Raw genomic sequence first — 24,164 nt, 5'->3', positions numbered from 1 at the left:
AAATTGGCAGTGTGCCATGTGGCAGTTAGAAGTGAAGAGAATTAAACTCTCTTAATCATTCTTTTTAAAAAATACACATACATTAGATGTTTTTTATCTGGAGCGAGTTTCAGGGATCTGACATTGCTAATAGTGGATGTCTGAGGACTTTTAAAGCCTGTCGCAGAAGGAAGTTGGAGTGGAAGAGAGTAGATAGAGGTAAGGGTTCAGATGAATATATATATTTGAAACAATACTTGGCCTGGGCACATGTTGGGTCAGGAGGAGCCTTGGCATAGCTCTTATGGTACTTCCATATTCTTCGCTCATAAATTCTAAACTACTTCTGTGGCAGGTTTTAAATACCATCATTAGTGCACATTTGGGCTACTGTTGCTGATATGATATTCCTGGGAGGGCAGAAGTTCCCTGACTTGTTGGAGGGCATTGCCACCTATTTACACATCTAGGACAGAAGCCTAGAAGGGGTCCAGTACTTCTTCTCCTGCACCTGCCAGGTCCAGTTGATTGTCTTTCATAATTATACCTTAAATTCATCTCCTACCTCTTTCTAGACTTAATGCCTCATCTGTAGTTTGGGCCTTTTTTGTTTCTTAACTAGATGGGAAATAGTTTTCTAACTAGTTTCCTTGCCTCTGGACTGACTTGTTGCTGCACTCCTGCCCCACCCTCACCCCCTACTCCCACCCTCAGAAGCAACTCTAGGGCTCCCAGTTGCCACCAGAATAAAGTTCTGATTTTTTAGGAAGCCTTTATGATCTTGTCCCTGCCTTTCTTTTCTCCTTCCTCTCCAGCTAGTTATTTAGTGCCATTTTGTTTGGCAATTTTTTGAATGGCCTGGACTCTGTTACATTGCTGCTGTTTATATTGCAAGAAATTCCCTTTCTCTATTCTTTATTTACCTCACTAACTCCTGTTCGTCTCATAAATCTCAGAACTGGTGTCACCTTTCCTTCAACTGTGTCAGGTGCTTTCTGTACCCACGGCACCTTTCTCTTTCCTCCCTCATAACCCTTAGCATAATCTAACAGTATTGTGGTGGTTGATTTTCTTTTCTGTCTCCCTCCTAGATGCAAAACACTTCAAAGTGAGGAACTCCTTTTCGTCTTTCTCTGTGTTCCCTGTATAGCACTTGGTACTTATGCTTGGTTACAGGTGCTCTTTTACTGACTACAGAAGAGATGCATAGATAGAAGCCACAGGGCACAGCTCAACAAATGGGGATCTTCTGAGCACTTAGAGCTTTTTAAAGTTGGAATGTACTGCTTTCGGAGTGGTGAATTTCCTGTTTCTAGAAGTGTGAAACATAGCTGGGTATACTTGACACTAGTTGTCCATCTGGGACTTTTCACGTATTTCACTGTGAATAAAGTTGTAAATTTGGAGGAATAGATGAAATTCATAGATTGAATATATAGCAAAACTAATTTCACAAGTTCATGTGTAACAGGGTTTAGAATTTAGGGGAAAGTAATCATCTTCTATCTTATAACGTTTTATAATAAAAAACTAAGGAATATGTTTGTATTCAGTTTCAGGCTTTGGCCACCAATGCAACTCCTAATTCCAGTTTTAGGTTATAATCTCTTTGGTAATTAATTTAACTTTGCTTATTTTAAAATTTAGTCTTTTGAGTATTTAATTTATGTATATGGTACAGAATTCAAAAGGCATAAGGGAAGGGGTAAACAGTGAAAATTAAGTCCTCTACACCTTCCTAGTACCATCCCCAAACAATCCAGCCACTGAGTTTCCCTTCCATTGGCAACCACTGTTACCTGATTCCTGTCTTCTATTCTAAGGATAGTCTGTGCATGGATAAGCAAATGTGTGTATATGTATGTGTGTGTGTGAATATATATATATATATATATTTTTTTTAACAAGTTATATACTGCGTACTTTCTGCAGTTTGCAGAGCACTGAACAACATATTCTGATAAAGGTTCTCTGTCCCTGCATATAGACTTGAACTTTTTTCCCTTCAAATCACTAAAAAATACATTAAATGGTTGCACTTTGGTTTATTGATCACTTACTATGAAAAAAAAAATAAGACCTAGATTTGGAAGGAGACTTGCTTAAGGTAGTATTGGAAGCAGAAGACACAGGAAGTAGAGATGACTTCAAGTGGGAAAGTCATACAAGGGAGCAAGAGAGACATGACTTCTTCACCTGGGGAGATACAGAGGGTTCTTCACCTAATCTTGTTGGCTCTGAGATGCGATTGTGAACTTTCTGGAGGAAGGCTGTGGCTCCTACACTCCAACCCTTTATCAGAATTTCTCAGTTCTTGCTTTTTAAGATGATCTAGGAGGTAAAATATTCACTTCCAAAAATCTCAAGGTTCTCCTTGATATGTCCGTTCACACCATAGATACTTTAACGTTAGTTTTCACACATCAGAGCTTTTGCTAATAGTGTTGTTCTTCAGTGTTTACTTGGCTTTTGTCTTGCAAAACAGACTATGGTCTTCTCAGAGGCTGAAGCTGTATCTTATTCTTGACATCTGTGTCAGATTGCTTTAGTGAGTGGTTGTTAAATACCATTGGTTAATTGCATTTCCAGGTGGGATAAAAACACTGGTAATTTCTTCTCTTTCACAAGGCCACATGGTCATCAAAAAAAAAGCAAAGATTACTAGGTGGTTTTAACAAATAATTAGGTTCTTCTGTATTCTGGAACATTTTCTGATATCTAGGGGAAAAAAGCATTCCATTGCATCTATTAAGTGTCTGTAGGTATTTTAGAGAGTTGGAAGGCAAAAATATACCAAAATGTAGCAGAATATTCCTCCAACTCACATCCACTCTGTATCTCTTCTCAGGTTTCAGGAATTCTTCATCATTGTCAGGAGGTTTTGTAGGGAACTTGTCCAGAGTTCCTGCAGCAGCCCAAGGGAGAGCCAGCAGTATCCCCTGCAGAGTGGGATTTCTATGAAAAAGGAGCACTTCTGGTCAATTCAGAGAAATTAAAAGGCTATCCAGCTGTAGGCAAATGTATTCGCTTTAAATCTGTACTGTGTTCCAGAAGGAAATGGCTTTACTCATCAGCTGCCTATTGGCAATTGCCGTTTGTTTCCAAGTAAGGGAAGATTACCAAAAATGTTTATTTTTTAGCTTATTCAAATATTTATATTTTCTCTAGCTTCTTTTCTGAAATATTTTGGCTCCCTCTTTTTTCTGATAAACAACTGCTGTTCACATTTTCTTTGTTCCACTAGTTTATGAATGTTAGCTTTAGAATGGATCTGTTTCTTCAAGGATCACTGGAAAGTGAGATTCCACGTAGATCGATACATGGCAAAGTAGAGAAAATTTACAGTTCTCTGACCCCAGAAACTGCAGTTTAAAAATTAATATCCTAAGGATTTCAGAGGGAGAAGAGAACCGCCCTGTGAATGCCTCACATGTGTAGATAGTCCCTCAGAAAGGGAGCCAGCAAACGGCAGGCTTCTGTGCTCTCATACTCCTTGTTCCTCCAGGCTGCTGTTCTGGCCAGAGGTCAGCCTTCTCAAACTTGCTACCCAGTCCCTTTGCCACCTCTCCCTAGCTCCAGTCACAAGCTCATTTCCCTTCCCCCTTACTTCCTTGAGATACTTAGGTGTTAGTCTTGCCCCCTGCCCTCCACATTGCCATTAGGGCCTGCGACCCCATTTGCTGCTCTCTGCTTTCTTAGAAGTTCTGGTCTCTGGTTAGCTGTGCCTCTGCTTACGATAACTGAGACCTAGAATAAAAGAGATAGCAAATGTGGGGAAACATACATTTGACTTTGAATCTGTTATAGATTTGAGAGCTATAAGATTATTAGACATATATGTCTAGTAGGTAATTGCACCTATGGGAGAGATTGAAGTTATAGGAGAGTGAGAGAAGGTGGATGATACAAGATCCCATCGGTGATGAAATGGGTTAGAACCTAATATACTAGGAGAGGAGTGTTTATTATTTGGAGAGGAGAATATGTCTTTCCTTGGGGCTGGAGGGCAGAGGTTGAGTACTCTAACAGATCTCTCTGGTGCTGAAAAGAAATGAAGAAGGGGGGGTCCTTGTGTGCTAGCTAAAGGAGATAAGAACATTGAGAGTGAGGAAGTGGGGAGGGCAGCAGGTAGTGAAGTGGTGAGGTCCTGTGACATTTGGAGTGAGTAGACTATGGAGAGAGAATAGGCTGTGAGGAAGGGCTTGCTGATAGGATTATGGGTCTGTCTTGAACTTAGGGGTCATTCTTGTGTAGCAGCACCCTTTTCTCCAGGAATGGATTTCCTCCATCTGTGCTGGGCAACATGAGAGTGAGAGGTGGTTAGGGTGCTGGTGTGGCCCTCTAAGAGTATGGAGGGGAATGAACCAGTTATCATGTCAGTAACCTTGTAGTCTTCGGGGCATAGTCTGTAGGAAAGTGAAACCAGGCCACTGGCTGGATCAGAGAGAAGGGAAATAGCTGAATTGTCCACTGTAGCCCAGTTCTGTACACCACCATTGGCTTACACATGTGTTTCATAAATGTTGGCTGAATCAGTGATGGAGACAAAGAACTGGTTTTATAGGAATCAGAGGTAGTGATGGGGTCTTTGATAGGGTGGGATTTTTGTGTTTGTTTTGGTTCTGGAGTAATTCTTTGTCATGTAGGTTTACTGAATACTGTAATATTGAAGCCCACCCGGGAAGGTGACAGGAGACAAAGTGAGCCAAGGGCCAAGGCCTCTGCAAAGTTTTTGTCTGTTGTTGATGTTTATGGCATGAGAAATAGCCATCTTGAGTAGAATTTGTGAGCTTCAGGGTATAGGGGATTTCTCATGAGGGAAGTATGTCTAGAAAGGACCTAATGACCCTAAAAGAATGCAGACCCTATTGTCTAGACCCTAAGGGTTAGGTGTTGTAAGAACTAATGATAGGCAGGGAGAAGAGATCTGAGGAAAGCCAGGTTGTAGGAGAAGGTGGAGAAGACATTTGTGAAAAGGCTGAGAGTGTAGGGGCTGTTTAGAATAGTGAGGGGTCCCAAGATGGAGGACAAAACAGAAGGACTGCAGCAAGTTCTTGGCAGAGCACTGGAAGGCTTACTTGTGTCAATCTCTGGGGTTAGTAGTAGGCTGGTGCTTATAGGGGAAGCACAATGGGGCAGTAGGGTAGCTACTCTGGAATGACAGCTGATGCCACTGCGGTCTGCATTTGTCAGGGGACCTGTGCCAAGCTGACAGGTGTGTTGTCTTAATTATCCTCTTTGATCCTCATAATGTGTTACCTCATTTTACAAAAACTGAAACTCAGGAAAGTTAATATACCTAAAGGTCACACAGTCTCATGGTTCCTATCCAATTCTTACTGATTATGCTTAATTTCTTTTGTGCACTTGCACTTCATGTATTGTCCTATTCAAAGACAGCATAGATACAGGAATATAGTCAATGCATTCTGTAGTGTTATAGTTAGTGAGTGTTGCTGGAAAGTCTCCTTCTTGGCCCAAACACAACAACGGTGTAGCTAGCTCTCTAGCACCCCTTGGTGGCAGTGACAGAAGTGTGGTGTGCTAGGGTAAGAGTGAACACTGACTAACTAGCCTGAGGTACCACAAAGTCAGTGATAGGCAGCAGCAAGACCATTTTCTTTGTTGTGAACATGGCACTTCCCAAATACAGCCTTTAACAGTTGTTTGTCTATGTATCTTAACTGTAAGGTAATAATATGATTTATACCCCTACAGTGTTTAGGGACATTCAAGTATGAAAGTGTGAAAAGACACCCACAGTGAGAGTTAAATCCTTTGGCTTGAACCCTTCTTATCCATTGATAAACACCCTTTGCCCCAGCCAATGCCCAGGTCCATCCCTTTCCTTATAAGCTAGGATGGTACTCCCTTCCTATTTCCTTTCATCTTTATTATGTCCCATTTCGTTGGCTTTTTTCATTAGCATATGAACACATTTTAATACTGCCCATTGAAAAAAGAAAGAAAAGCTTTAGAATCTGTCACCTCTTTCTCACACCACTCCCAGCCTGGTTCCATTTTTCCTAGTTAAATTTCTTAAAGAATGGTTTCATAAACCTCTTTGCTATCACTCTTTTCCCAATCCACTGCCCCTTGCCTTCTGCCAATTCTATCTCTCCACCAAAACCACCCATGTGACCAGTTAATGGGAGAGGAGTACCTGTTCTTATCAAGACCCCAGTGGGCTGTTCAAAGAGTAATGTGAAATATAAGGCCTCATTGAAGGTCTTGAAGGTGGCAGCTATTCTGAATTTCAGCTATTGTTTTGCAGTTTGAGTTGTTTCTTTCATGACTATCAATCTAGCAGTAGGGCTGTATTATTGGGGCTGGCTGGTTATGTTTAGCCCCCAAGTAGGCTAGGTATCGATAGTTAATATTGGTGTTCCAGTGATGCCTTCATAGTCACATCTTTTCCTTTCTGGATACTGACTCACTTGAAAAATAGATTCAGAGATTAGATGGGTATCCAAACATAAACTTTCTTCATGGTGAAAGCTGGACTAGAGATATTCTGTGAGAAATTTGTGCTTTGTAATCTTGTGTAGTGAGTGGGTCTATAGAGTAGACCTTCATCCACCAGCTACATGGAAAGCCTTAGAGCCTGGCACTTATTAATTAGAGAAGACATTGGTGACTAGTCAGTGGTCTGTAAATTACACATCTCAACAACTTAGCTTTTCGTATCTGTCTCTCCAGGGCTCTTCGGTCAGTGGTAGTGTAGTCTTCAGCAAGATTTCTGAATCCTAGTTGGCAGATTTTATAGGAGAGTGGTGGTACTGTTCTGGACATGAAATAGAGGGGTGGCTTCACTGGGTTGAGTTTTTATCCAGTTGAAAACTCCTAGGACTGTTTCTGACAATTTGGATTTTGTTAGAGCTAGATTTGTACATAATAATAAATGCTCATGCATTTATTAGTTAATGAGTTAATCAGTAAAGCCAAATTGTTAGTGTCCTTTCTGTTACCACAGATTCAGTTTGTTTATTTCTACATTTTACAGGTTGAATATAAGCTGGGATTCCAAGTAGACAATTTTGTGGCTATGGACATGCCCCAGGTCAACATTTCTGCTCAGGGGGAAGTTCCACGCACTTTATCAGGTGAGTCTGAAAGAGTGAACATACTGTTTTCAATTGTGTCCCCCATATCCCAAAAAGAACAGCTTAACAATTGACATATAGTGTATTCTACTTGATAGGCATAGGTGTATAAGTGTTTTGAAAAGTAATTTTTGAAAATACTGATTATTTGCACTGTGTTTTAAACCATTCCCTCTTTTCCATCCTTTTCAGAACTGTCTATACTCAGCACTTCCTTATCTCCTTTTTCTGCATTGCTGGCACTGGCCTCCACATGGATCTCTGTGTCTGGTCTTGTTCGTTTTTGACAAATTCCCACACCATGGCCTGGATGATCACTGAACACTCCTATCTGACCAAATGACATCAAGCCCATCAGGGCCCCTTACTCCCATCAACTGAGTCCACTGCACACTCTCCAGCCAGTGTGCTGTATGTTTATCCTGTCCCCTTACCTGCCTGTCTAGCTGTGTTGCTGCATTTGCCCTAGCATTCCAGTGGTGCCATACTACATGCGGTTTTGACATCCTTGCCTTTGCACGTGCTCGTCAGTATATTTGGAACTGCCTTTTCCTCTTTTCTGCTTATAAACTCCTACTCATACTACCCTGCAGGATCTTGTTCTTCCTACTCTGCAGGATCTTGTAATTTAAATGTTTTTGAACTGATCACATTATCTTGTAATTCTTTGTGCTTGTCTCTCCCTGCTGGCCTGTGGTTAACCTGAGGACAGGAGCTCTCTTTTTCAGCCATCTAGCATTGGTGCCTGGCACAGCATCTGCACAGGATAATCACATAATACATCTGACTAAATGATTTAAGTGTCATATATATACCAGTTTAACTACTATTGAGCCAGCCTTTTGAGAAAAGCTCCTAAAGATGTGAGATTTTAAGAACAGTGAACTTCTTAAAATTTGAAAGGGTAAGCCATGTACTTTCCACAATATTGTGGAACTTTTTCTGGCAGTCACTCATCATTATTGGTGACATACATTAAGCTTTAGGAAAGCATAGAGAGGCTTACTCATTTTTATGGGTCAGTAAAGAAGTTCAGAAATGCCCATATTTTTCATATGCTCATACAGATAGAATGATATTGTAGGGGCACCTAGGTGGCTCAGTCAGTTGAGCATTCAACTCTTGATTTCAGCTCATGTCATGATCCCAGGGTCATGGGATTGAGCCCCGCATTGGGCTCCATGCTGAATGTGGAGCCTGCTTGAGATTCTCCCTTTCTCTCTCTTCCTCTTCTTCTACCCTGCTTAGTGTGTGCTTTCTCCCTCTCTCTCTCTGAAAAGAAAAAAAGAATGATACTCTAAATTTATAGGAAAAGAATCTTAAACTGAAAGATTGGAAAAAAATGGTGTGCACCAAAGTCTCATTGCTACAATAATTGATTAAAGTCACTTTCTGTTTAGAAAGGGTTTTTCGGGGGTGCTTGGGTGGCTCAGACGGTTAAGCATCAGACTTCGGCTTGGGTCATGATCTCGTGGTCTGTGAGTTCGAGCCCCGTGTGGGACTCTGTGCTGACAGCTCAGAGGTTGGAGCCTGTTTCAGATTCTGTGTCTCCCTCTCTCTCTCTGCCCCTTCCCCGCTCGTGCTCTGTCTCTCTTACTCTCAGAAATAAATTAAAAAAAACCAACACAACACATTAAAAAAAGAAAGGTTTTGTTTTGAAAGCTTTGTATTTTTTAAATTCACAGTTGACTGATTTATCAGGTGATCAGTTTATGGGTTTATATTTAATCTTCGTTAAGAGTAATACATAATTGCATTTTGGTGATAAATTGTCTTTCCTTTTTATCAAGTAATTTTTGTTATCGTTGCTGATGTGACTGGTAAGGTAGCATGGTTTGCCTTATTCAGTAGCTTTACTATATTATAATGAGAGGACTTATGAGACAAAGTAATCTATTAAAAATCATGAGAAAAAGTTGAAGATAATAATCTCTTCTTTTTTATGTCTTGGCTTGTTCTTCAATGTTTAACTTTTATATCTATAATAAATGAATGATGTCTAAAGGTATGTAGTCTGAAGATAAGTTCTCTGAAAATTTTAGTATTATGTAAATATTCTTTTAGTTTTATGCAACAAAAATAAAGAACTGTAAAATACTAGGTATTAATGTTGATTTTTTAGAAAATTAAAATATTTTTTCTTTTTTGTTTTTTAAACAGTGTTTCGGGTCGAGCTTTCCTGTACTGGCAAAGTAGATTCTGAGGTTATGATACTAATGCAGCTCAACTTGACAGTAAATTCTTCAAAAAACTTTACAGTCTTAAATTTTAAACGAAGGAAAATGTGCTACAAAAGTAAGGAATTTATTCACCAAAGTATGTGTTTTATATAGATGTCAAAAATACATTTTGTCATCTTTTTCTAGATTTGTGACCAAATCTTGATTATAGTAGCAAATGAGAAAAGAAAAAGCAGTAACAAATGAAATTCTGAGAAAATTGCCTGATAGCTACCTTGTTGCCAGGAATCTCACTCAGGCCCTGCTTTCTCAAAATCTTTTATCAGAATTGCTAATTCCATTAAGAATGTGAAATAGTATTAAAGAGGTAAAGAAGTCAAGTAATTCTGATAGGGGCCCCTGAGTAACTCAGTGTTAACTGTGTTTGTCTTATAACAATACTATGGCTCAGTTGTCCTGGGGCTGGATATACTTGGCAGGATATTTGGACAAGTTGTTTAACCTAGGTCTCAGTTTTTTCAGTTGTAAAATGGGCATGATAACCTGTTTCAGAAGTTGTTCTTATTTCCTTTTTGGTTAATTGAATCAAACCTAAATCTTAGAATACTGTGTATGGGTACTTAATAAATGTTAATAGCTTTGGGTTTGAATAATCTGGTACTCAAGAAATGACAGTGGCTATGAGAATTCCCATGGGCAATAGATGAAAGAATTTGAGAGTTTTCCTGAAAGATTGTCTAATCCATTCACTTTACCTCTGTGCAACTTAAAGTGAATGGATTAGACCCCCCACCCCCCCCCCCCCCCCCCCCCCCCCCCCCCCCCCCCCCCCCCCCCCCTAAAATAAAGCCCTCTAAAATTGAGTGCCTCGTACTGTGCATTTGTACTATGTTACAAGTGCTTTTACATGCATTGAACCTATTTAGTCCTTGTGACAATTCTAAGCAGCAGTTTCTGTCATTATCTCCATTTTCTGAAGAGGAAACTGAGGCTCAGAGAATCTGACCAACTTGCCAAGGTCAGACAGCTAAGAGGTGCAGCTGCATGCAAACTCGTGCTCTTAGCTCTGTTGTTAAATTCTGTCTTAACACATTTCCTAATTGAAGTTAGTGCTAAGGGTTAGGAAAATACTTGGGGCCAGCAAGTGAGTTATCATGGCTAATGTCCAGATAGATGCCAATAAAAGAGCTGCACTGCCTTAGAGTGGACATTTTTTAAATGGAAAGTTAGCAGGCACCTTTTATTTTCACTGTTTTGATATATTTTATAGTTCTAGTATATTCGGTTATGTATGTACTTTCACACAATTTTAAAGCCAAAGAGGACTTTAGAGACTAGTTCAACCTAGTCATTATATAATTGATGTGAGGAGACTTGTCCCTGGAGAGGCCACCTAAGTTTGCACAGCCAGTCAGGAGTGTAGAAGCCTGGTTCCTGATGCTTAGGGAGGGTGTTCTGACTGTACCATGGTGCTTCGTCTCTTAATATCTAAAGGCAAAATGATGGCCAAATATGATGTGATCAATGGAACCCACCACTGTTAGTATCCACTGAGGTTAATGGTTAGATGACATTCAGAATGATCTCATACTTTCTCCATTTTCTTTAATGTGTACATGAAAATTAACATTAACAGCATAATTTTCTATTCTGTTTTAACTTAAGTTTAATATAGTGCCACCCTTTTCATTTTGTTGTCATACTTCTGGCTACCCCAGTTATCCAATTTATGACTCTTACTTTAATATGTGATCCTAATGTGTTTGTGTGGTTTTCCACCTACTACATTTAAAAAACTGCAACAGAAAACATATCTGTACTATATCAAATGCTAATGGGTGTTACTGGCAAGAAAATGTTCCTTTTTTATGTGAGAGTGGGGACCGCTGGCTCAGATAAGTTTCATTACTTAAGCATTCCTTAGAGCCTTTATACTCTGCTAATGTGAATTGTGAATCTCCACAGATGATATAATACTTGGCTTTCCCCAAACTTCTTGACCACAGAAATCCTTTTTCATTGAGCATCTATAAACAACACCCATAGACTAATGATTGGTGATTAGAGTGATGATGATCAGAATAGTAATGTAGGATTTATTATCTTGCAACAAATACCTTGTTAATTAGTTCAGGCAATGTTCTAATAGAACTAAAACTATGTTAGAGAAAAATTCAGAAAGTGTATTTTAAGTATTTAAGGATTTTCATGGAAAAGAAGGAATTTCTAAAAGCATCTTTTATCTTTTTTAAATTCAGAACTTGAAGAAGTAAAAACTTCAGCCCTGGACAAAAACACTAGCAGAACTATTTGTAAGTGTTAATGTATTACCTTTCTCCATCATGAGGAATAAAAACTGCCTGATTGTAAATGTACATGATTGTATGAGGCTTGGAGGCCTAGTAGTGTCCAGTTTGCCAAAAGATACATGAGGCCTTACTATTTATTTCACTGATTGGTATATAGTCAGATGAAACTGTTAGAATATTGAAATATTTGTAAAGCAAAATTCATACATATTTTATAACAAATGATCTAAAAATTTTTTATAGGCAAGAATTTATATCACATCATTTCAAATGGTAATAATTAAAGTATGAACATGAAAACGTATGTAAGATCCTCATCTCAATAGCAGAAGGTTAGAAAATCTGATTTGTGGCCTGGACCAGTTAACCCTCAGCTAATTTCATCCAGGTGAAAATGCAGCTTAAGGATACTTAAAGATACTTACTTAAACCTGCAGAGCAGAAACTCAAAGTAGATTTTTATTTTAGTAATGGTTGTGTTTAAATGGTATAACTTAGACTTCTTTTTTAGTTTTCTGATGTGGACACATTGAGTCCTATTCTTCCTGAGAGAGTTTTAATAGCACTATCTTAAAAGGATACTGGATTCTCTTCATAAAAGTAAACTTTAAAAAAAAATTGTGGAAGGGAAGAGTTTCAAATATGCAAAAGCTGAGAGAATGCACTGATGAACCTTTGTTCATTTGTGTGACCATTACCCTCCTTCAGTAATGATCAATGTTTTGCCAGTATTGTTCCATTGATTTTCTCCTCCTTTTCTGGATGAGTAAGTGGGTGGGGAGGGTTGGGGTATTTTAAAGCACGATCCAGGCATCATTTCATGTATAAATATTCCAGTATGGATTTCTTTTTAAAAAGGCAATTAAAAAAACAAACCACAAACACCCAGCACCTATTCACTTATATTTGATTTATCACAAAATTAACAAAATTAACAGTAGTTCCTTAATAAATTATTTGGCTAGTTCATGTTCACATTAACCTGATTGTCTCAAAAATATCTTATACTTTCTCCTCCACAGTGGGATCAAATGAAGCCCACACACTGTTTTGTTGACAAATATTTTATATTAATCAGAGATCACCCCTCTCCCCTGTATCACTTTTTTGTTGACAAAATGGAATCACTTATCACATAGAATTTCTCACTTCTTCATCCTTGTGGCATTATTTAACATATTTTTCTTTCTCCTATAAACTGGTATTAGATTTTGTACTTGATTAGATTTAGGGCCAACTCTTGGCAAGAATAGTTCATAGATAGTAGTATGTGCTTCCTGTTTTATCTTTTTCTCACCTCAGGAGGCAAAGAATATCTGGATATCCCAACATGCGCCTTTTTTGAAGATAAAATAATATGAAATGTTGTCTACTTTTTAAGAATATTTCATTGGATTTATCTCTGAGAAGAAAGAAAACCATTTTTTAAAATATCACTGCTTCTCAAATTTACTTTGAAAATTCTGGTGACTTTACCCATTTCTTTTATGTTAATAGGATGTTATTTCTAACAAAGAGAATAGAATATTGCATATTCTTGGTCTCTGGCTCTTTTTCTTGATACCTCTCTCCTTCCCTCCCTTTCTATCCATCTATCCAGCATTTTTTGAGGATGTGTGGTATGCCAGGTGGTATGATTGGAGGCAGAGGATCAAACTGTGAGCAAAACAGTCCGTGCCCTCAAGGGCTTATGATGTAGAGGATGAGATGGACAAGGCAATAAGGCAGTGATAATAACAAGAGTGTGGCAAGCTATGGTGCTTTGGGAACCCTGAGGAGGGGCATGTAATCTCTGACGGAGTGAGGGACAGCTTCCTGAGAAAGTGGCATCTCATCTGAGACTTGAAGGGTGACCAGGTGGTGGCAAGTGAAATGTCAAAGTGAAGGAATAGGAGCAGTGCATACACAAGCCTGGAATTTGGGGGGTGAACAAGTAGGATACATTCAGGGGACCTGCCCGGCAGAGCAGTGTCTTTCCTCTTCTCTGCCCTGGTGTGTGCTTGGATAGGTACTGCCAACACCAGCCTTGGCGACCTTCCTTTTTCTGCCCCTCCCAGGATTGACTAGCCTGTGGCATTCTTCAGGAAAGTCAGGCCTTCGTTCAGGCTGTAGTAAAGTGTAGCTGCTCTGGAAGCCATTTGGTTTCTTTGCTTTAATCTGTTCTGATTTATTGTTTGTTGATTCAAAGCAAAGTTTAAATTTTAGAAAGCAACCTGATTCCCAAGTTTTTCAAAGCTATAGCTTTTATCTTTTGTCCTTACCTATCCCCAGAACTCCACTTGTATTTCTTGTCAGCTTGACATGTCCATGTAGATGTATACTGGGTACTCTTAGTCACAACAAAACTATTGATTTTTTCTCTCTTCCCTCAACTTGCCTTTTTTTTTTTTTAATCTTTGTAAAGTTACCATTATCCACCTAATTCTTTAAGCCAAAGTTTTGATTCTTCTCTTTCTTTTTACCCCAGTATCATTCATAAGCAAGGTCTGTTAACTGTACGCCAGTCCATTAATTTATCTTCCATAACACTCTTGCCCACACCACTGCTGTCTCTTTTTTAGACTACTGCAGTAACCTTCTAACTTCTTCCCTTTCCCTGTTGTTGCTCAACACTCATAGCATTCTTTGCACAGCATGCAGTTGGCTTTGTTTTTTTTTCAGCTGTCATAGTGTATATCATTCCTTTGCTTAGTAATGATTTCGTGTCTTATTTAGGATAAAACCCAAATTTCTCAGGTTTTATTCAGTAGAATTATAATGTGAGTGCTCGGGGCGCCTGGGTGGCGCAGTCGGTTAAGCCTCCGACTTCAGCCAGGTCACGATCTCACGGTCCGTGAGTTCGAGCCCCGCGTCAGGCTCTGGGCTGATGGCTCAGAGCCTGGAGCCTGTTTCCGATTCTGTGTCTCCCTCTCTCTCTGCCCCTCCCCCATTCATGCTCTGTCTCTCTCTGTCCCAAAAATAAATAAATGTTGAAAAAAAAAAATAATGTGAGTGCTCATCATCAAAACTTACTTGATGCTTCAGTTACACCAGTTCTGCTTCTATTTCTGTCTTCACCTGTCCTCGCTTAGAACGTATGTATCTCTGTCTCCGTGCATCTCTTCCTCAGTTTGCCTGTGTGTAGGTGTGTGTGTGTGTGTGTCGGTCTGTTTGCCTGTCTTTGAGTTACTTCCTCCAGCGCCAAGGCTTGCTTTCTCTTTCCCTCTGTTTTGAATAATAGAAAATTGAATACCGTTTACTGAGTGGGGTCTTGTTATCCTGCTCTTATTTTTAAAAATAAGCATGGCACAAGAACAGACACTCAGATCAATGGAACAGAATACAGAACCCAGAAATGGACCCACAAACGTATGGCCAACTAACCTTTGACAAAGCAGGAAAGAATATCCAATGGAATAAAGATAGTCTCTTCAGTAAGTGGTGCTGGGAAAACTGGACAGCGACATGCAGAAGAATGAACCTGGACCACTTTGTTACACCATACACAAAAATAAACTCAAAATGGATGAAAGACCTAAATGTTAAGACAGGAAGCCATCAAAATCCTCGAGGAGAAAGCAGGCAGAAACCTCTTTGATCTTGGCCACAGCAACTTCTTACTCAACACGTCTCCAGAGGCAAGGGAAACAAAATAAAAAATGAACTATTGGGACCTCATCAAAATAAAAAGCTTCTGCACAGCGAAGGAAACAATCAGCAAAACTAAAAAGCAACTGACAGAATGGGAGAAGATATTTGTGAACGACATATCAGATAAAGGGTTAGTATCCAAAATCTATAAAGGACTTATCAAACTCAACAGCCAAAAACCAAATAATCCAGTGAAGAAATGGGCAAAAGACATGAATAGACACTTCTCCAGAGAAGACATCCAGATGGCCAACCGACACATGAGAAAATGCTCCACATCACTCATCATCAGGGAACTACATCAAAACCACAATGAGATACCACCTCACACCTGTCAGAATGGTTAACATTAACAACTCAGGCAACAACAGATGTTGGCGAGGATGTGGAGAAAGAGGATCTCTTTTGCATTGTTGGTGGGAATGCAAGCTGGTGCAGCCACTCTGGAAAACAGTATGGAGGTTGCTCAAAAAACTAAAAATAGAACTATCCTATGACCCAGCAGTTGCACTACTAGGCATCTATCCATGGGATACAAGTGTGCTGTTTTGAAGGGACACATGCACCCCCATGTTTATAGCAGCACTGTCAACAATAGCCAAAGTATGGAAAGAGCCCAAATGTCCACCCATGGATGAATGGATAAAGAAGATGTGGTATATATATACAATGGAGTAGTACTCGGCAATCAAAAAGAATGAAATCTTGCCATTTGCAACTACGTGGATGGAACTGGAGGGTATTATGCTAAGTGAAATTAGTCAGAGAAAGACAAAAGTCTTATGACTTCACTCATATGAGGACTTTAAGAGACAAAACAGATGAACATAAGGGAAGGGAAACAAAAATAATATAAAAACAGGTGGGGGGGCAAAACAGAAGAGACTCATAAATATGGAGAACAAACTGAGGGTTACAGGAAGGGTTGTGGGAGGGGGATGGGCTAAATGGGTAAGGTGCATTGAGGAATCCACTTCTGAAATCATTGTTTCACTATATGCTTACTAATTTGGATGTAAATTTAAAAAAATAATAAAATAAAAAATAAGCAAAATAATCTGTTACTCTCGTAAGAGAAGACTAAAAGTTTGTTTTTTTAAAATGTGTGGGGTCACTGTGTTGTATATTCCTTCTGTGAATCAGTGATTGGTAACAAAGGTGTCTGATCTTTTCCACTCTAGATATCATTGTTGAACAAATATGAATGATCTGTACATCTGTGTTGTCCACTATGGTAACCACTAGCCACATGTGGCTATTTAACTTGAAATTAATTGGAAAAAAAATGTTTTAGTATTTATTTATTTTTGAGAGATAGGGTGTCAGTGGGAGATGGGCAAAGAGAGAAGGAGACACAGAATCCGAAGCAGGCTTGAACTCATGATGCACGAGATCATGACCTGAGCCAAAGTAGGACGCTTAACTGACTGAGCCACCCAGGCACCCCAAACTTGAAATTAATTTAAATGAAATAAAATTAAAACTTCAGTTCCTCAGTAGTACTAGCTACATTTCAACGGCTTAATAGCCACAGGCAGCCAGTGGCTACCGTATTGGATAACACACTAGAGAACATTTCCATCACTGCAGAAAGTTCTGTTGGACAGCACTGCTACAGATGGTTTATCATATGTCTAGCACTTGTGATTTTTATATTCATTCATGAAAAGTTTTGTTTAAAACCATTTTTAAAAATTCCTTCAATAACATTAAAAAATTTTGGGAACTTCTATCAACACACCATTGGTGACTGATCTTATCAAAGAATGGACACATGAAATGAAAATCTTTCTCACAAAGAACAGGATACTCATTGTGTCACAAAGCAATTGATAATATTTGTTTAGGAAGCTTAATGTGCTTTTTCATTTTTATTTCAGATGATCCTGTACATGCAGCTCCAACCACTTCTACACGTGTGTTTTATATCAGCGTGGGGGTTTGCTGTGCAGTAATATTTCTTGTAGCAATAATATTAGCTGTTTTGCACCTTCATAGTATGAAAAGAATTGAACTGGATGACAGGTATTATACCTATTTTGGGAAAGGAAAAAAATTAAAGCGGTTATCTGCATTTTCATGGGAGCCCACACAGCATGCACAGTGGTGCACAGGGAAAGGAGGGAGGGTGATCAGGTCTTGCCAAAAGAACAACTGTTGTCTTTGTGATTATTTATGTTTCTCTGATTTTATTTAAAAGATATTTTGAAGACAAATTATAGTTTATTAGTTTATGGGTAAGAAGTGGTGAGCACACTTTTATTCCCTTCCCCTTTGACATGACTCTATTCCACTCCTAGTACCTTTTTAAAATAGCCCTGTTTCTTCCTCCTAGTTCATCCCTCCATCATTGTCATATCCATCCATCTATCCATCCTTCCATCCTTCCATCCATCCATCCAGTAAATTTATTGAGAACCTGCTGTGCTTTAAACCGTTGGTTCTCAACCTGGTTGCACATTATAGTCATGGGTAAGCTTATAAAACATGGGTCCTACTTTCCAGAAATTCTGATGTAATTGGTCTGGGGTGGTGTTAGGGCATCAGTATTTTTCTTAAAGCTTCCTGGATGATTCTAAAGTGTAGCCTTGGAGATACACAGGGTTAGATATGCTGGGAATATTAAAAAAAATAATGATATACCTTGTAGCTTCAAGTATTTGTTTATCTTTGACAACCTATAATTATAGAAGTTTATAAATCTGGTGATTATGATATGTGTAGTATAGTGTGAGAATAGAAAAGGTACTTGTCCCAGCCTAGGTGGATCAGAGATGACAGGGACGACTTTATAGGTAGGATAGGGTAAGAGGTAAAGATGGAATGATAGGTTTATTTTCCCAGTACACAATTCTTGTTTTTCTCCTCAGTGATTCCCACTTGCTGACTGAAAGACTTCCAACTTCATGACTTGCCTTTCAAAGCCTTTCTTTCGGTGGAGAGGTATTTTCCAAACTTGTTGAACCTTTCTCTTTTTCCCTTACTGTACCCTTACTTATGCTGTAGTCAGATGATTACTTGTTCCACAGTTTTGCCCTATATTTGCCCTTTAGGACTTTAATTCATGCTTTCCTTTTGCCCACAGGGTTCCTAAACCTTGTTCTTTCTTCAGATTTCAATTCCATTGCCATCTCTTACATGAAGTCTTTTCTAAGCTTCCCAACTGCCCATTTCTCCCTCCTCTGTCTCTCTCTCCTGCTTTCTGCTTCTCCCTCTCTGTCTCTCTGTCTTTGGTGGCAGTTATTCTACTTTTTTCTCCAGTAATCATGTTTGTGTACTTGTCTCTGCTGCTAGACTATAAGCTTTTTCCAACTAGGGAGCAATATGTCTTCTTGATTACTGAATCCTCAGGCCTACACAGTGTTATACACACGGTGGGTAAGCATATGTGTGGCATAAACAACCAACACAACTTGGTTGGATTCAGTATCTGCCCCTAAGTACTCTTTGTCCCCTCTGTTTTACTTGCTTTATCTGAGTAGAGAAGGATGAGGAAGAAGGTAAGAATAGGAAGGGAAATACTTGGGAGATGTGTTTCAGAATAGGTTTTGTGTATATGGTGGTGTTAAAGTTAGCATTGGGGTTTATAGAGGAAGAAATGACATTTGGAAGCCTCTTGAGTGGAAGTAAGGTAACAGGGACATTTAGATAGGACTTTGAGAGGACATACACACAGTTAAAGGAGTCACTGAGGAACCTGGCATTTAGAAGTCTTGATACACACATTTTCCTTGAATGCTTACGTGCGTGCTAGGGCTGTGAACACACATAAGCCAGAATTGTGCAAAAACTTACAGATTCAATGGAGCATATACCTCAGCTTGCTAAAATATATATTAAATCAGTTACACTCATGTGTTAGGTGTTCTGGTTCTTTCCATTTTTGGGCAAAGGTTTCCAGACATTGTCTGAATAAAAGCAACTTACATTATCACTTAGTTTCAGAGCGTAACCTAGTGGTTAAGAGCCAAACAAAGCATCTCTGAATTCTCGCTGTTCTACTTACTAGCTTGATGGCTAGTAATGTACTCTTTGTAGGCGTTTCAAGAATTCTGAAGTGGTACAAGAGTGCCACCTACTGTTCAGTTACTGGAGAGAAACAAATGACCAGTAAATAATTTGGAGTTTGGCCACTTATTTAACTATGTTGGTTGCAGGTAATAGTTAGGTAATAGTTTCACATATATTATACAACTGGGGCCTCAAAAAACTCCTGGGAGATAGGTTTTCTTAATCCTATTTTATGGGTAAGTAAATTGAAGTCCTTTATTTTCCACTCTTTGGGGATGGTAACATTTCTCTTCCCTCCCCTGGACTTTCAACAACACTGATTTTTAGTCTGATCTTTGAGTAGTACCCAGAACTCCAAAAACAGGTGTCCTGTGGTTCCTTATCATTCTAATATTACTAATAATATTAGTAATAATAATAATTTCTAATAATTTGTAAGTGTATGTTTGAGGATAAGGCACTCTCCTAAAAGCTTTCTTTCTTTATTTTTCATATAATCCTTTTAGCAACCTTGTCAGGAGGTAGAATCAAACTCATTCTAAACATGAGGAATTCGAGGCTACAGAACCATTTGTTTGCCTGAGATCATACAGCTCGTAAATGGTGCTGGCAGTTTTGATTTTAAGGTTTATGTTCACTGTACTGCCCCCATACCCAAGGTTTATGGTCTTCATCTCTTCACTGTACTGCCCCATACCCACTACATGTGTAGACTCACAGAGATCAGTTCTTGAGTAGCAACTTTTTAAAAACATTTTTTTAATGTTTTTATTTATTTTTGAGACAGAGAGCATAAGCAGGGGAGGGGCAGAGAGAGAGGGAGACACAGAATCCGAAGCAGGCTCCAGGCTCTGAGCTGTCAGCACAGAGCCTGACGCGGGGCCAGAACTCACAAACCGTGAGATCATGACCTGAGCTGAAGTCGAACGCTTAACCGACTGAGCCGCCCAGGCACCCTGATTGAGTAGCAACTTTTTGTCATTATTTTTTTCAATCACCAGGTTTTGAAAATACAGAGCTATTGTGTGGGGCCTGGTCAGTTCAAAGATACTTCATATTTAGGAAAGTTGGGAGCCTTTGGACCCTGCTGATCCTACAGCTAAGGAAGGCATGAAAAGCCTATCCTGACAGTTTGGTATGACTTCCTGCCATCTGAGTTCAGTTTTTATGTTAAATTTCTATCCCTCACCCGTCTACTACAGAATTCAAGGGCTGAGGTATTGAAACTGAAATGTGCCCAAGGGTAACCTGGGGTAAGGTTTTTACCCACAGAAAAGACAAAAGCACATACTTAACGAGGTATTAATTTGTAAAATCTTGAGTATAGGGTTAACAGTTACTTGAGCCTGTCCTTTTCTGGATCTCTTATATTGTTTAAAGGATATGGTATAATGGAATGCTTCAAATACTAGAAAATTGTAATAAGTTCCAGAAATTCTAAAAAGGTGGGATTGATTTGAACCAGAGATGATACCCCTTAAAAAGCCTTGGGCATATTGGCATATTTGATTTGCTTTTATATCCTTTATTAGGCCATTTGATTTTGGACCACTAGTAAAAGAGGCCTGTCATTCTACTCCTCTTTTTCTTTTTTTTTTTTTTTAAAGCAATTTAATTGGATGACATGGGCTCTTTTCCTAAGAGATGACCCATAGATCCCTAACATATCATATCTCTGTGTTAGGTTAAGGACTGCTGTCTATGGTGTCTAAGGACTAATACCTGCATTTCTGAATGATTGATAAGATGAACCTGCTTAACGATTGTGAGGATAGAAAGGAAAGAAGAAGTGGCTCTATATTATGAGATTAAAATTTCAATATGGCATGTTTGTGATGGAGATCCATGCATTATTGTGATTGCCATCAGGATTTTAGGCTGGTTATATGGGTTGGATGCGTTTTTGCATACATAGAAAAAGGAGGGTTTTCACTGAAGCTGACTTACCAAATATTTCTCTTTTAAAACTTGTTTGCAGCATCAGTGCCAGCAGTAGTTCCCAAGGGCTGTCTCAGCCATCTACCCAGACGACTCAATATCTGAGAGCTGACACACCCAACAATGCAACTCCTATCACCAGTAAGAGTTAATTTAATTCTAAAGATGATTTACTATTGCTGTCTGTGGTCTGTCTGCCAGTGGTTCCTGTGTGCTTGGTTATTTGTGGGGCATGTGTACCATCCCATGTACATAGTATCTAACATGCGCAGAATTAGGCTTGATCTTCAACTTCTGCTTTCTAGAGCATTGAGTGAAACATTCTAAAATTGGAATACTAAAAATATAATTTAAGTTCAGTTGCTAGAATTAATTTTGGGGAGATTTCCATAGGTTAATTACATTAAAAGGGATACTGAATCACTTCTGTAGAAATTCAGAAGAAATATTTTCAGGTAGTTAGATAGAATAAGCCATTGAGCTGTATGAAGATGAGTCTTAGATTTTAATGAATTGTGTGATAATCTGAAGGGCAGTGGTAGGGATTTTACATTGTTTTTTAATCATGATAGAATAACTTCCTATCCTGTAGGATAGCTGCCATTAGAATTGAGAACATGAAATCTGATTTCCCCCCTTTTTTTAAACAGGATTTTGATAAAAGTTTTTACACTGTAACATGTTGATGTTGGGGGAAAATAATCATTCTTAGAATATAATTTAGACGCAATGAGGAATGAGTCTCCACACAAATAGAAAACAACATAATCCTCAGGATAAACAGTGGACCATAAATCAGGGCTCAACTCAGTAGTGCTATTGATTAATTAGGTCTTACAGGCAGTTAGCTGGTATCTTCCTTGGACTGGCATTTACTATCTGTTCTTCATCCAGTGCCCTGTTGTGGTCTTCCAGTACTGTTTCCCATTAAAAAGAACCAGGATTCTTTGGGGAAATGGAGAATTTCAGGACTAGGTCAGGAATGGGCAAGATAAACCTGGGGCAGGTTGAAATGGGACATTTGAGCATCAAAAAGAATGACTGCAGTGGATGGAAACAATGTGTAAAAATCCTTGAGTTTGTGATGATAGTTATTGAAGAAGTTAATCATTATGAGAAGTAACTAAGGCACCAAAAATCCCTCTTTCTGATGACTGGCTATATGAACTGTATTTCAGAGTAAGCAGATAGTGCTGGTTGATGAGGGAAAATGCTTCTTTTTTTTTTTTTTTTTTTTTTAACGTTTATTTATTTTTGAGACAGAGACAGACCATGAACAGGGGAGGGTCAGAGAGAGAGGGAGACACAGAATCTGAAACAGGCTCCAGGCTCTGAGCTGTCAGCACAGAGCCCGACGCGGGGCACGAACCCACGGACCGCGAGATCATGACCTGAGCCGAAGTCGGCCGCTTAACCGACTGAGCCACCCAGGCGCCCCGAAAATGCTTCTTTACAGAAGAATCCTAGCTAATAAATGTGGAAGGAATGATAGAATTAGAAAATCATAATTATAACCTCTGTTAAAATAATTGATTCAGAAAAAGACCATCAGTGTTAAAACCCTGTCAACAAAGGGAAATGGGATCATTTGAGGGAGCAGACTGTCATGGTGTGACTCCTCTAATGAAACTTTGCATCACGGAAAGTAGGACAACTAGATATTTTGTACTCCCACATGTGATATACCACCCATGGAGTATTTTTTGTCTCCCTTCCCCACTCCTAAGAGGTAACCTGCACCTAATTATGGCTGTGGAACTGATTGGCAGTTTACAAGAAATACAGGGATCAAAGAACAAGTTAAATGATACTTGAAGAAGCAGATGCTGAACATTCTTCAGGATAACAGAACTGGTTTCTTTAATAAGAGTGGCAAGAAAAAGAAAAGGGGGAAAGAGTGAATGCTCAAGATTAAATGAAATTTTAAAGAAATCATCAGTAGTTACCATCACCGCCAATGAAAGAAAGAATTATATGCTCTTCAGAAAACACAATGATAGATATGAAAGTAGTCCAGACTATTCAGAAGAAACACATCATTGATTTTAATGTTTAAATGTCAAGATTTGCTCAGTAGAGTCAATTCTTGATTGTGGCTATAACCTTAAAGAGATAGAGATTCAATTATTATATGCTAAAAGCAAAATGCTTTTTAAAAGTCACTTGAGGGGCACCTGGGTGGCTCAGTTGGTTAAGTGTCCGACTTCAGCTCAGGTCATGATCTCACAGTCTGTGAGTTCGAGCCCCACATCAGGCTCTGTGCTGACAGTTCAGAGCCTGGAGCCTGCTTCAGATTCTGTGTCTCCCTCTCTCTCTGACCCTTCCCTGCTTATGCTCTGTCTCTCTCTGTCTCAAAAATAAATAAAAACATTAAAAAAAAAGTCACTTGAAATTACTTATTAAAAATATTTTTAGTTACTATTGATAAGAAATGTACTTATTTTTGTGGACATTATCTTGAGATAGATGATTCATTTATTATGTAGGGCAAAAACAAACATTTTTTTAAAAATCCAGTGGAAATCCACTTGTATATAAATAAAAGAAAGACAAAGAGAGGAGTAAAAAAAATATTTGGAGACACAATGGCCAAGAATTTTCTAAAATAACAAAACAACAGACCATAGATCTAAGAAACTCTGAGAACTCCAGGTACGATTAAACATATACAAATACAGATACTCACATATCTATGTGTATCCTGTTCAAACTGCTGATCAGTAGAATCAGGTGTATCAGTAGAATCAGTAGAATCAGCCTAATCCTTTGGTTACAGAACTCTCCAAGCCTTTCGTCTAGATCTTGTAGCAACAATTGATGACCATTGTCTAGGTCTTTTATCTCTCCAGGGAGTTTTTTACCATGTGTTTACCAAAGCGCATAAATCTTAGAGAAGCCATTCCGGTTTCTACTTGCTAACACTGAATCTTCCTTCTATTCTAACATTTTTTTCTTGGAATGAAAATTTTAAGTTATAGCTAGAAATTTTATTTTTGCTGTCAGTAAGAATGAGT

General features: G+C 38.8%; 1 protein-coding gene across 1 annotated transcript in view; it reads left to right on the top strand.

Moving 5' to 3' along the window:
- The window catches only part of RYK (receptor like tyrosine kinase), a gene marked incomplete at its 5' end in the record, with an annotated part of 108,471 nt that overhangs the window by 43,175 nt on the left and 41,132 nt on the right, over positions 1-24,164 (top strand). Inside the window, 5 exons of the mRNA XM_040481116.1 lie at positions 6,983-7,082; positions 9,243-9,377; positions 11,521-11,574; positions 17,082-17,226; positions 21,191-21,291. Of these exons, the coding sequence (XP_040337050.1) occupies positions 6,983-7,082; positions 9,243-9,377; positions 11,521-11,574; positions 17,082-17,226; positions 21,191-21,291 (535 nt within the window). The remainder of the gene's footprint in view (positions 1-6,982; positions 7,083-9,242; positions 9,378-11,520; positions 11,575-17,081; positions 17,227-21,190; positions 21,292-24,164) is intronic.

This window comes from Herpailurus yagouaroundi, unplaced genomic scaffold (assembly GCF_014898765.1).
Source record: "Herpailurus yagouaroundi ecotype Mexico unplaced genomic scaffold, PumYag 159, whole genome shotgun sequence".
Taxonomy (NCBI): Eukaryota; Metazoa; Chordata; class Mammalia; order Carnivora; family Felidae; genus Herpailurus; species Herpailurus yagouaroundi.
Note: the sequence above shows the minus strand (reverse complement) of the source record. Positions and strands in the feature narration are given on the sequence as shown.